General features: G+C 35.4%; 1 protein-coding gene across 1 annotated transcript; it reads left to right on the forward strand.

The window, feature by feature from the left end:
* The first annotated feature begins 5,803 nt into the window (after window positions 1–5,803).
* On the forward strand, window positions 5,804–11,983 carry tppp3 (tubulin polymerization-promoting protein family member 3). The gene is made up of 4 exons (XM_060859651.1): window positions 5,804–5,966; window positions 8,753–8,950; window positions 9,422–9,575; window positions 10,171–11,983. The coding sequence occupies exons 2-4, from the start codon at window positions 8,763–8,765 to the stop codon at window positions 10,360–10,362; spliced, it is 534 nt and encodes a 177-aa protein (XP_060715634.1). The 5' UTR covers window positions 5,804–5,966; window positions 8,753–8,762; the 3' UTR covers window positions 10,363–11,983.
* The last annotated feature ends 2,703 nt before the right edge of the window (window positions 11,984–14,686 follow it).

A 14,686-nucleotide genomic window follows, 5' to 3' on the forward strand; every position in this document is an offset into this window, starting at 1 on the left:
CTTATATGATAGACAAAATACTAATTCTTCTTTTGTGTGTGTGTGTGATGATGATGACTAAAAAAATCCTATCTACACGTAACAAAAATGATCAGTTAATGTGTGTAATAAAGATTTATTATTAAATTATTAAGATTATTATTTTTCTTTTTTTTTCCACCCATTTTTCACCTTTATAGCTGCTTTGGAGACTATGAGTATATTAGCATAATATTTTTCTTAAAAACAAGGGTCAAACAAAGACCTTATTTTTTATTTGGAATTAAGACAACAGTAAAAGAGGCTATTAAGAAGAATCTACCAAGAGTATATTTTTTATTTTGCTACAACTTGAATTTATTTTACTCATCCGTGTACAGACTGTAACTCGAACACTTGGATTATCTACATACAGTATATACATGAGGTGGCCGTAAAAGTTTATCCTTATCAGGAGATCATGTGTTTGAATCTCGATAATGCCACAGCCATGTGTGTCTGGGAGTCTTGAGAGCATAGTTGGCTGTTCACAGGGGTTAGGAGATATATATATGGTGTGCTCTTTCTCCTGTCTATCATTGAGCCTGTGGGTTCATGTATGCTGAAGAGGGCATATGAAAGGGGCGATAATGTGATGGGATTGGTGATAAAATGACATGTTCCTGCAAGTTTTATTTAGCATTTTAAACTCTGCTTAGGGAAAAAAGACTGCATTTGAAAAAGAATTTAAAAAAAAAAACTATTTCATGATCATAAAGCTTTACTATAATACTGATAAATTGTGGCATGCACTGGAAATCTTTTCTCAGTGTTTTCTTTGTATAAGGACAACTTAGGCAGGATTGCTAAACGTTACAAACATTTTCAACAGCTTTTGGTAAATTTGGTATACTTGTTAAATAGCTGATAGTTTTTTTTTGTTTGTTTTCATTCACCGTGACATCTGACATCTAATAAAAATAACAACAGGAAGTAGCTCTTGTGGTGTGTCTTGTCTTAACAGTTCATTTTTGCCATGTATGCTAGTTGAGTCTTGAATAAAGTAAATACTTCACTTTAGTTGTTCTGCTTGAAAGTTATTTACATTACCACTCCACTCCAATCATAGGTTCGTGTTGTATTGCATGTTATATTATTTAGTTCAGCTTGAGACAGACACAAGAAAAGGAGATGGTAGTATAATCAAACGGGTAATATAATGCATCTTACACACCCTGCTTTTTATTTCAGGAAGGTCAAAAGTGCGGTGACATTTTTAAACCAACTTCTGAAGAATAGACCGCACCAAATCCTCGTTAATCACAATATGACACAGAACGAGCACTCAATCACTTTTTGACATGTTTTTCAAATGCCAGGCACAAAGGCAAAGACAACGCTTTACTTCTGCTTCCTTCAAAGCATCTCGCTGGGCTGAGGCTGATAATATAACAAAGTGTAACCATGGCAACATAAACACACTTTCTAAACATGTCAGTCATACAGAGGTCATTTCAGATCACAGCATCAGAGCAGCTCTGCGTGTGCACAGTTCACAATTACAGTTTTACACTCAGTTCACAGCTCAGAGTTAGAAAACCTATGTTCTTTTTTAATATGTTGTTTTAAGACAAAGGATTAAATAAAAAAACCACAACAAAGGATTTAAAACACTAGCACAGTGTGGAAGGCCTGGTATCAATCTGAACACTCACTTTAATACTTTGCTCTACATTACAGCAGTATGAAGTGAAATGCAGACAATAATATTGAAAGATAGAAATTCCCTGTGCTGAGAAAAGAATAAATCGCAGGACAGCATGTAAAATACTTATGGGGTGTGCTGATGGAGGAAAATAATAAACGACAAGGTGGACGAAGACAAAGCATTGCTAATGCACTCCAACTTCAACTTCACATCCTGAAGTCTTTTATTCCTCTTGTACCACAACAATTTGCCAATAAGTGAAATTCATTTATTAACAAGTAGCACATCATACTTTTTAACCATTTATAGTTACATTTAAGAAGAAGTTCTGAAGAAACCACAAAAGCAAAATATACTCTGACTTGAAGACTTAGAAGACTGTTACAAAGCTCTGACACTGAAAACTCCTTCCATTGTTATTGGTAAATAATTATCAGCTCCTTAAAGAAAGCTTGTTTAATAACAACCACCATTTTTATCCATGTATTATTAGGCTTACGGTGTGTCTCAATCAGCTTCCTAAGTGATGAATCAGTATATAGTGTATAGGGACACTAGTAAAGACACTGACACACTGATGACTTATATATGATTTAACACTATATATATATATATATATATATATATATATATATATATATATATATATATATATATATATATATATATATATATGATGACATTATATATGATTTCAATTTCATATAAATTAGTTTGTAGGTCGAAGGCTAGCTAATGGATTGATTTAATTTATTAAACACATTCATTAAGAGAGTCACCTAGAATCAAAAGAAAGGTGTACAAGACAGTAGTGAGACCAGCTATGCTGTAGGGGTTAGAGACTGTATCAGTGAGGAAAAGATATGAGGCAGAGATGGAGGTAGCAGAGATAAGGATGTTGAAGTTCTCTTTAGGAGTAATAAGGATGAACAGGATTAGAAACGAGCACAACAGAGTGACAGCTCAGGTTGGCTGTTTTGGGGACAATTGTTTTTTAGGTAATTGGTGCGAGAGTAGAGGATGCAGAGGATAGAGTAAGGTGGAAACAGAACGGGAAAAGCCGAATATAGAAGAAGCTAATTAAGCTTGTTAAGCTAGTAGAATGGCTTTTTATAGCTAGTTACTTCCGAACTCTTAAAAATTTGGAGTTGTAATTTTTATTTAATGATACGGTTATCCCCTGAAAAAAAATGGGTTTTTGGTAGAACAGGTCTAAGATGATCATTTTAAAGGTAAACATGAAGTTCAGAAAAGTCTCTATAGATAAAGACCTCTTGTTCATTCTTTATCAGTCCAGAAGCCTGATATACTGATATGGCACTCCAGGATTTATATATAGATATACTGATATGGGACTCCAGGACCTGCCATGTCTGGTCCATTAGTGAAAATGAAAAGGTAGGCGAGACAATGTGCATAAGTGTTTGCCTCATTTGCATTACTTTGAATTGTCTGTGATGTGTGAAATAACTGTCCTGTTTCTGTATGCTTTGTTTTGAATGAAAGTTTTAAGGACTGTTTATGCTGCTAGGCAAGAAAAAATTCATAGGCAAGGAACAAATTCCATCAAGCCTCCACAGAAAAATATGTAAAACTCATTTATATGGATTTTTGCTTCCATGTATAAAGATTGTGTCCCTTTTTTTCCAAGTGCACTGTTCTTTCTCCTCTCTCTCTCTCTCTGAAATGTTGAAAATGTTGCATGCTGAAATGTGCTACTTACACAGTCTCCGGTGTCATCTGTTCTGTGTGTTCAAGTTCTCTTCTCTGTTTTAATGATGATGATGATGATGATGATGATGATGATGATGGGGTGACCTCACTGGAGCATCACAGACAGTTTGACAATCTTTATTCTGATTTCCTATTTAAAACATTCCGTCCATTTCACTATGTCATGTAAACTTTCACCGTGTAAGAAAAAACTCTATTGTACTTTTCTAAGATCTCTTTACAATCATTTCACAACATAATCATTGTAGAAAAATATCCTAGGAAAGAAAAAAATAAAAGAATTAAAACCTTTTCCACGTTGTTTTGGTGAAACATTTTTATTATTTTTTTTTAGTATTAGTATGTCTTAGCAGACCCTTTATTATTATTTATTTATTGTTTGTCAAGAATTCAGATTGGAAATCAGTCCAATTGGTATTCCCAGACTGCCTCGGGCTTATTACTGTAGATAAATAATATTATGCCAACACCTAGTGCATCAAGTGCAAAGTTGCAGTTTTTTTTAAACACTATTTATTATGTAAAGGCCATGTTATATTTGTATACTTGACCTTATGCTATTGTTATTATAGTCCTTTATGGTCCACACACAGACAATCACACACACACACACACACAGACACACACACACACACACACACACACACACACACACCATATGTGTCCTCACAATGAGTATTTGTACTCTTAAACACACCCAATGTTGTTGTAATGATTGAAATGTATCCATGCAAATATTTATGATGAAAAAACTAGACATCAGATAGATCGAGAATCAGGTTGCGTAAAACTTCAACATTCCAGCAGCGATTACTTCAAATAAACAAAGTTGCACATGGAGTTTCAGCATTCATTATGAGCGTGTTAAAAACGTGGATGTCAATAGATTTTAAAAAAATGATTTGGATTTATGCTTACAAATTAAAGGAGCTTACATGACTCAGTTTGGATAAAAAGTTACCATGGTTACAGTAAGGTTTCAGGGTGGGGTTTTTGTTTGTACCTTTTCTCATGACTTTTAGTTAAGTCTAACAAATCACAAATCAAACCAAATACTTTGTTCATATACTTGTAGACATAATTATTATTTAAGAGTTTTGGGATTTTTGTAAATCTGAGGCAAAGGCTAGGAGAGAATGATTTTTGTTTGCGTCTCACCCATGGGCTTGTCACAGACACACCAACACTTTTGGCAGTATGATTCAGTAATAGAAAAAAGCACTCCATCAGGGCTGGAAACAATAATACGCTCATTAAACAATCAATGCGATTAAGTCGTCTGTGAAATCATGATGTTTTGCATTATTATTGCTTTCCATACTAGAAAATGTATAGGAAAAAACCACTAAGGAAAATGAGAAGGAGAAAAATCTGTGAAGAGCTGTGAAATCCAGGGTTGGTTTAAAAACTGTACAGCCCATTAACTAGTAGGAATGAGTCCAGTCTGGGTTCCCTTCGCCTCCTTAATTTTAAGCTCACGATAATTAAAAATATATTTCTGAATGACATCAGACAGCACTAGATCATATTTGGCTCGCTTGAGGCTATTACAAAGCTTCGCACCCGTCTGTTTATTCATCCTGTCCAGACAAAATGGAGGTGGTAGGGTGGGCAATGCTGGAAATTGTAATGCCATAGCAGCAGACAGTGTGGAGAGAGAGAGAGAGAGAGAGAGAGACAGAAAAAAAGAGAGAGAGAGAGAGAGAGAGAGAGAGAGAGAGAGAGAGAGAGAGAGAGAGAGAGAGAATGAGAATAAAGGGACAGAATTTGGTTGGTAAGCAGAACTTTTTTAACTCCTTAACTTCTTAGCTTATTTCTTCACAACAGATTATTGCATGATGGTGAAACTAATAAGAAAGAGAGAGGAAAGTAAAGATAGACCATAGTGTGGGCATCAGTATGCTTTATATAATAGTTTTAAGCATGCATGAAACTTTTGTTCGCATGCACATTTGCATTTATATGAATAATATATGAAGTTTTCCAAATATAGATGCACCTGCATAAGCACATAAAATATATAGTATATCTGCACATATGGTGACGTGCATTAATGCATGTGTGTATGGACACACACACACCTCAGCCACATGCCAAACTTCACACCCCTTCACATTCTTACTTACAGACAGCATAATATTACTGTCTGCATGTTTAAATCTGATCATCAGTAATCACACACTCATAAACACATACAAACACACTCCAGCCCCACCCTGTAACATTGTTTAACTCTCTCTCACACACACACACTTTATTTTTATTGCCCTCCCTCGATGTTAAACAGGATGTCTCTATGGATACAGGGATAAACAGATGATAACAAGCCCCCAGCCCTTTAAAGCTCAATTGAAAAAAGAGTAAAAGGGTATACGAGAGAAAGAGAGAGACAGAGGGCGAGAGAGAGAGAGAGAGAGAGAGAGAGAGAGAGAGAGAGAGAGAGAGAGCAGGTGGTGCTGTAGACCATAGCCCTGTATATAGAGAGGTTTTTTTGTGCATGGGTGTGAGTTCAAGTGTGTGTATATGCTTGTGGAGTAGCCGTACAGGAAGGAGCAGGGTGCCACAGGTAAGAGCTTTTTAACAACTACTACTATTACACATTCTGATACACGCACCTACATACACAAGGCTGCAAAATAATTTCACACACTTTACACACAATTCATGGATTGTTTATTTGCGTTATTTAATTTTTTTTTTGCATGTACTTCCTACTCATTTATGACCTTTTGTTTATTTCCTGTCATTTAGAATGAGATGATACCTGATGCTTTGGTGAAATATTAGTAAATATGTTATTAAAGTGTAGAGCATTAATCCTGAATCATTTATTGAGTCTATTTATTGTGTCTAGTTAGACTTTTCTACAATACAACTATAATAACTATAACATGCTGTATTAAAGCTGGCTGTCAAAATGAAGAAAGAATCACAAAATAATGCTGCATTAAAATCAATCTGTGTTAAACATGTCTAAAAATACTTCAGAAGACATCATGACATGGTGCCAAAAAGCTGTCAAATGCTAGAGATGATATCATGAGCATAATATGACTGTAATGACATGAGGTGCACTGAAGTGAATCGGTATGTGATTAACTGCACTCATACCTTTGCTACACACTGGTGCACTTCCACCTCACTAAATCATGAAAGGTCATCATGATCTTGTTAGGCTTCCAAATTCAGAACCATCCAATAATTTAAATAAAAGCTTATAAAAGAGGGGGTTCAAGTTTGTATCCATACATAAACTTGCATTTTGTGTTTATCCATACATTTTTAAGAGGTTCTTGAAGTGCAGATTCAGTCTGCAAAGAATTTCACAAATATTTTGATAATCTTTACATACCTTTTTCTATAAAAAAAAATTAAATATCAATAAATTATACAGGAACAGCGTTTGATTTTCTGTGACAGACATCATGTGAAATGACACAAGGACATTTTGTACTTGTTAAGATGTAAAACATTCCAAATTTCTTTAAAAGCTGCAACTTAGGTTAGTGTAAGGTTTAGGTATAACAGCTGCATTCATAATCTTGCCAGTGGCAGGGAAGGTGCTCTCAAGGACAGACAAGGAAAGATAAATGTGTGTGTGTGTGTGTGTGTGTGTGTGTGTGTGTGTGTGTGTGTGTGTGTGTGTGTGTGTTTGTGTGTGTGTGTGTAGGTGTTTCCCACGTTTATGTAAAGGTTTCCATGGACACTTCCTGAGAGTGCACAAGCATTAGAGTCATACTGAGGGAATCTCTTAGGCTGTGTGTGTGTGTGTGTGTGTGTGTGTGTGTGTGTGTGTGTGTGTGTCTGTGTGTGTGTGTGTGTGTGTGGTCCACCAAAAACAGTAATGTAGAGAAGTGCTCACATATATTTAGATATATCACACTAGGGAGATCAAATCGATCCCAACGTAAACCTGCTGTCCTCCTACTATTAAATACACTTATGTATTAAAAAGGAAAATACAGCCACTATTCAGAGAAACTCCATATGATATGAGATTTTGTATCAGCACCACTGCTTGTTTAAATGACGTAAAAGTGTACGTGCCTGTGCGCATGTGTTTCTCTGTGTTAGAGCTAATAACTAACTGCAAGTGGTCATGAAGGCTGTGTGTGTTGAAGTCAGACAAAGCCCACCCACAACACTGTCCCTCCATCAGCTTCGTGTAGAGCCGTCCCTCTGCCAAATGTCTGACATCCATCTGAAAGATTCCACAGTAACACACTCTGCTCAGGGCTCACGGGATCATTTGAAGAGACCTCCTTACACACTGCTACTGCTTCCCACAATTAGAATTGACTTCTCTTGAACATTAGAAATAGATCTTCAGTTACACTGATGTTGACTTTGATTTCAGTCAAATTAACTTTAATTCAAATTAATGGCTTTTTAGGAGTTTTACAGAAAGTAAGCGTTTGATTACAAATGGCAAAATCAGAGGAAGAAGAAACAAAATGTGAGAAAATAACACATGAGGGTGATAGAAAGCTTAGCGTGTTGTTTTTAGGGTTTGTTGCATTGTAGGTCTTAAGTACATTGATACAATCCATACAGATAATATTCAGTAGAACTTTATAAGGACAGAATTCATGAACCATCAAGGAACTTAGTGAAGACTAAGATTTGACAGACACACATTATAGTGCTCCTCATCTCTACTTGAGTCTTTGCTAATGTCCATAATCCTTCATTTCATAGAGTCTTTGTCTTCTTCTATTCTTCTGTAAGGCATGTGTGTAAAACTTCTCTGTAGAACCATACAAGTAGAGCTCCAAAGGTTCTAGGTAAAACACTGTGTTTCTCATTGGCAGTGAGCTCCAAAGTCCTTTCCCTTAGAACCCTTATCCCTTAATAGAACCCCAGAGAACATTTATTTAAGGGTTTATTTAACATGAACTCAAAGAATTTAAAGAATGTATATTTCTCTTAATAGTGTATTTGTGTGTTTGCAAAATTTTACACTTTGTCCGGATTACAAACAAACAAACAAATCCATCAGTTATAAATTAACACATTGCAAAAATAAATAAATAAATAAATAAAATAAGCAATTGTCAAATCTGTCTTTTTCTTCCATTTTGCACTTTTAATAAATGTGCAATTTAAATAAAATACAAATTATTATCATATATGACTAACAAAAATCCTGACAGAACTGTTAACATTGAACACTGGTGCACACATCGCTCTTCTTTCCAATATTCCTGGGATTTAATCTTTTTTTCACAACCAAAAAAGCTGTTTTGTAAACACTGCATAACACTGAATTATAATAATTATGTTTAGTTAAGGTTTTTATGTAAAACCCATGTTTTCCTTCTAAAAATCAAACCATGGCTTTCTTTCCTCCAGCATTGGCAGGATGGCAGAGAGCACAGATGTGGACCAGCTGCTAAGTGCCTTTAAGAAGTTTGCTATCCATGGAGACACCAAAGCCACAGGGAAGGAGATGAATGGCAAAAACTGGGCCAAAATCTGTAAGGACTGCAAAGTTATTGATGGCAAAAATGTCACGTCCACCGATGTAGATATTGTCTTCACCAAAGTCAAGTGAGTTATGCTATACTGTTACTGTTATTCTATAACTTTTGTATATATTTTATACCATAGGTAATAAGATTGTAAAATAGCAAATTGGAAGTGACATCATTAGGCTTATGTTTTCTATATATGCATTGTAAATGTAATTAATAGAAAGTAAAAAAATATAATTATAGCATTAAAGTATAAAAATCTAACAACCCAAAGGTTCTTTTGTTTGTTCAATGGGGAAACCATTAAATGTTCTATGTAGTTTCCTACAACAGAGGATTTCCTTTAATTGGAGCTATTTTAGAAACCTAGAACCATTTGCCATCCAAAGAAATCCTTAATGAATCTTCTTACTTTATGTAACACATCTTGCAGTCGAATTGTTATAATCAAACAAACATATCACTTGAAATCCAATATTAGATTTGGTCCAACCCAATAAAAATGTATTTAAAACATGACAGTTATATTTTCCACATGGGACTTTAGGGCAAAGTCATCTCGGGTCATCACTTACGAGGAGTTTCTGAAAGCTCTGGAAGACCTGTCCCAGAAGAGGTTCAAAGGTCAAAGCAAGGAAGAAGCGTTGCAGGCCATACATAAACTAATCGAGGGCAAGGAACCCACTAATGTTGGTGTGACGGTGAGGCAACTAATTCAAAGCTTGCATCTATAATATTAGCGTAACATGTATATGACAAGTTCGAAGAAAACTGTGAATGAATAAGCTTATAGCCAAAACTGCTATCTACAAATATAAACATGAATGTATAATTTTTTTCCTTGTATTAAAGAACAGCAAGTTTTTATTCTGTTTAATATTTTGATAGGATTATCTGAAGTTCTTGCTATATAAAATCCCTGTGAATTAGTTGTCACTACAGTATATCACTTGTGATGTGTCTTGCAATCCTGTCAATGTTACTCATATATTGCTTAACAAATCTGTTTAATCTTCCCCATTCCCAGCTCGTTCTCTATGATAAGTGGTGTTAGAGTAGCTCATGTCACGTGTATTTACATTCAGCATAGAGAGCAAGAGTTCATGCTCTATGTCATTTTCAGTAACATAGCTTCTTAGCCGATATATAACAGCTCACACACCCAAATCTGTCAGAATGCAGAATAAAAGTCCTTTAGTTCTCAGTGTATTTGAGGACATCCAGCATTACATAATATGATTCACAATAATTGGTTAAAGTCCTCTAAGTTTATCATTTGTCATTCTGCTTTTTCAGAAAGTGGCAAAGATCGGAGCAGTGGACAGACTAACAGACACTTCCAAGTACACAGGCTCACATAAGGAGCGCTTTGATGAGAGTGGCAAAGGCAAAGGAAAAAGTGGACGAGAGGAGATCGTAGAGAACACTGGCTATGTATCGGCATATAAACATGCAGGAAGTTATGATGAGAAGACCAAAACCAAGTGAAGGTTGCAAGGCTAGTGGAACACGTAAGGAATCAGGAAGAGCTCCATTTCCATCAGCACTTATATTTGGACCAAAGGCAGACCTAAACTTTGTCATGGTGGAAGCCAGTGAATGTCAGGAAATTAAGTAAACAGCTGTGTCTTGGGTCTCCGGATGCAGTTATTAAGATACATCAGTGTTTGTTGTTTTAAGATGTTTCTGCACAATATGTCTTTACATGTACACATCTTTCTGAATCTGGCCAATTTTAACATGTATACCAAAGCAAAACTAATTCAAGTGATTATTATTTTTTTTATTTTACGTTTCTGCTCTGTTAATGAAGTGGACACGCTTGCTCACAAAGCACTTGATAATGAATTGCCCATTCATTAATTATAACTGTTTTCATTTTTGGGGCCTTTTTTTAATTCTTTTGTTAGAATTTACACAGTAAAGAAAAAATAATCCACTTTAGTGTAAATATCGGCATATGAAACATAATTATAATTGACTGCATGCCATTTAATTGATAACTGCGACATCTTCATGCAGTTTGGATGGATGGTAGGCGGCTGTCGTATTGGACCTCCACCAATCTTGCCATATGAATAAAAAGTTAAACCCAGCCTTCACTTGGCACCTCACATCCCTTTGCTGTAAATAGTGTGTAGAGTCTTTCAGATAGAAATGGTTAAATTTCATGATCCTTATTGTTTGGTTAATCAAATTTTTAACCAAAGTAGCTGGTAGCTTATACAATGTGATTAAACAAAGACGCTTTGCATGTATTCGACATCTTAAGCACAGTTATGGTGTTATTTGGCATGTATGTAATTAGCTACACTGTATGTGCATTACCTTAAACCCATGCTAATTAGCATTTGTAAATAAAATAAGTTCAAAATCAAACCCAAACGACACCATTTAAGGATCGTTTGGTTCCATTCTAACCTTTTAAAAAAGCTATGAAACCTTAAATATGCAGAGAATCCCTCGAAGTACAATGGTAAAGTATTAATGGCAAAATGATAGACCATTATTAATTTTTCAGTCAGGGTTTGGATGTGATGCAAATGTAAAATTCTGTTCAATCATTTTTGTTTGATCACAGAGATATGATTCATAACTCAAAATGAGAGGAAGTAAGACATTTTTCTGACAGTTGAGATATAAATTGTAATGAAAAACAGAACAAAGGCACTAGTGAGGTGCTGTACTAGTGAGGACCTTTCTTTTGTCGCTATTAGTCACTATATGTTTACAGACAACAGTGCTAGATGCATACATTAAAGTAACAGACGGCTTAATTATAAATGCCTCATTATATATTCTCTGATCTTCAAGAATAAATTATGCAGATGTGCTGATGTACACTTTCATGATAAGAAACAACAAACTGGAGATTTTTTTTATTCTGTTACCTTAAACAATGCTTAGAATATATATATTATACTTAGAATAAATTAAAATACTGTCACTTACCTGTTAACATATTTCTGGAGAAACAATATAATAATTTGTTGTTATTATATTATACTGAACATTTATGTTTCAGATATCCAAAGAATGAGTATTACATATTCTGTCGAGTTTGGTCTTGTGATTGATGTTTCGTCAAGATTAAAAGTTGTATAAAATAGCTCACGTTGTATGAAATGTGGTGGGAATTTAATTTTTGGCTGTTTTTTTTCCTTATATAGTATATAGTATATTATTCCATATGTCATCAATTTGTCCTCCTCATACTGCAGGCTGATATAAAAATGATAAATATATCGCTGTCATGTTCAACTCAATTCAATACAATTTATTTGTATAGCACTTTTAACAATTCACACTGTTTCAAAGCAGCTTTACTTAAGTATAAAAACAGAATAAAAATTGTAAAGTTTAAAATTAAGTTACTATATATCTCTAAAATATATAATGAAAAGATAAAAACTGACCTTAGATCAGGGGTCGGCAACCTTAAACACTCAAAGAGCCATTTGGACCTGTTTCCCACAGAAGTAAAAACCCCAAGGAGCCACAAAACCCATTTCACATCTAAAATGAAGATAACACTGCATATATCGTTTTTTTTACCTTTATGGAAAGTAGAAAAGACTGTAGTGTGTTGTATTTCTGAAATCAATGAACTGCTACCGAGTAAACGAAATTTTATTTCTGCAGGCAAACAAAAATATTTTGAACAGTTTGAACTAACCTTAACAAAAAAGACGCTGGGTTGACGGTTACTTTCAAATAAAATGTTAAATGTCTAATCGAGTCCTCTTCGTATTCATGACATCAAAATTTTAACTTGCCGGCTGCAGCAAACCAAAAATGCGTCTGCTTCTGTGTGTCGGATTTCGCAAGTCGGCAGTTATGACGCATATTTTGAGTGACAAAAAATTAAACACGGTTTAATGTTACAAGAGCATCATAAGCTTAGAATTTAGAATGACATTTTTTTAAAAAACTAACTAACTAAAATAAAATTAAATTAAATTAAATATTTATTTTCCAAATCTACAGGGAGCCGCAGCAGAGGGATGAAAGAGCCACTTGCGGCTCCGGAACCTCGGGTTGCCGACCCCTGCCTTAGATCATAATCATATAACAGTTTAACTATAATGATTATATATAAATAGAAGAGAAGCCAGTAGTGCACACGACAGCAACTTAAAAATCCAGATAAGACTATGCAAAACAAACAAATAAATAAATAAATAAATAAATAAATAAATAAATAAATAAAGTTTAAAATGTCTACATAGCATCAGACTGTCCACATTCTGTACCATTCCTGGTAGCCTGAAATTGACATATTGTCCCGTTTATTCTCTGTGGTGAACAACGTAAGCCGGTTTTAATAAGCATTTGTGGTGTCTTGTGTGAGTGTGTGTGTGTGTGTGTGTGTGTGTGTGTGGCTGTAAATGTCAAACCTGGATTAAAAAAATGATCCTAATGTCCTGTCTCATCCAGACACACACAGTCAGGCTCAAGACTCTCATTTATGTGGATAGTGGACAGAGTGATGTGTTGTGTCCACTGCCCCTCTGCTGCTATATGAGAGGAACAGGATGCCGTTGTGGGTCCTTCCGTTGCCATGGCAGCAGATTCATACACAAAATAACAGCTCGGCACCTGGCTCCGGCAGTTCTCCTCTGCCTCGTGTGTTTGTAACTAAACACGCTGGTTCATGGCAACGTTTGTTTGGGACATCTCCTTGGAAGTCTCTAATCAAAACCATATCTCAGGCAGGATCTGTTCAAATGTGGCCGCTTTTTGCCTGAAGCCACGACTTCCTTGAAGGATGAATTCCTTGAAGCTTTCCTTAGGCAAGCTCGGCTTCTGCATACTAAGTTTATAATAAATTGCCTGATGAATTGCTTGTCAAACTTAGTTTGTAGTCTTGAAATAGGGGCTGGAAGTGCTGTATGTATTCACAGGAGGACTGGAGGCATATCGCTGCAGTTATTAAAATACACAAGCAAGAAAAGCACTAGCTGATAAATGGCACACAGGACAGCTGTAGTCTAAATCAAGTCTGAATTCAGTTAAAGAAGTCTTTTTTTTTTTTTAGAAAGAAACAAGAGTATGGGAAAGCTTAAAGAAAAATTGAAATTGTGCAGGTGAGATTAATTTGAGACACTATATATTATTTTATACATCTATTACATATATTGTATGTAATTTTGCAAGTGAAGATCTTTCCAGATTACAGGCAATTTTTTTTATTCATTCATTCATTCATTTTCTACCGCTACCTCGGGTCACGGGGAGCCTGTGCCTATCTCAGGCATCATCAGGCATCAAGGCAGGATACACCCTGGACGGAGTGCCAACCCAACACACTCACACACTCTCATTCAATAACACACTCACACACTACGGACAATTTTCCAGAGATGCCAATCAACCTACCATGCATGTCTTTGGACCGGGGGAGGAAACCGGAGTACCCGGAGGAAACCCCTGAGGCACAGGGAGAACATGCAAACGTCACACACACATGGCGGAGGCGGGAATCGAACCCCCAACCCTGGAGGTGTGAGGCGAACGTGCTAACCACTAAGCCACCGTGCCCCCCCCAATTTTTTTTAGGATTATTTTATTTATTTGTTTGTTTTTACATATTATTTTAAAGAAAAACAGTAACAAGCTGTATATTTAACAATCTCTCATTAAAAGCAGATTTCAGTCTTTTTCATACTGGATGGCTTACTAAAAGCTCTAATCAAATTGCCTTGCTTTACCTCTCTGGAGTTTTTAATTGTTTTTTATTTATTTATCATTATTATTTTCATTTTCTTTATTTAAACTCTTTTTCAATTGTGCTGATGTCCAAATATGTCTT

Source organism: Tachysurus vachellii, chromosome 23, assembly GCF_030014155.1.
Source record: "Tachysurus vachellii isolate PV-2020 chromosome 23, HZAU_Pvac_v1, whole genome shotgun sequence".
In the NCBI taxonomy this organism is placed as follows: domain Eukaryota; kingdom Metazoa; phylum Chordata; class Actinopteri; order Siluriformes; family Bagridae; genus Tachysurus; species Tachysurus vachellii.

Coding starts and splice junctions, on each gene's coding strand:
- tppp3 (XM_060859651.1), top strand. CDS start 8,763: ATGGCAGAGAGCACAGATGTGGACCAGCTGCTAAGTGCCTTTAAGAAG. Junction 8,951..9,421: donor ATTGTCTTCACCAAAGTCAA/GTGAGTTATGCT, acceptor ATGGGACTTTAG/GGCAAAGTCATCTCGGGTCA. Junction 9,576..10,170: donor CCACTAATGTTGGTGTGACG/GTGAGGCAACTA, acceptor CTGCTTTTTCAG/AAAGTGGCAAAGATCGGAGC.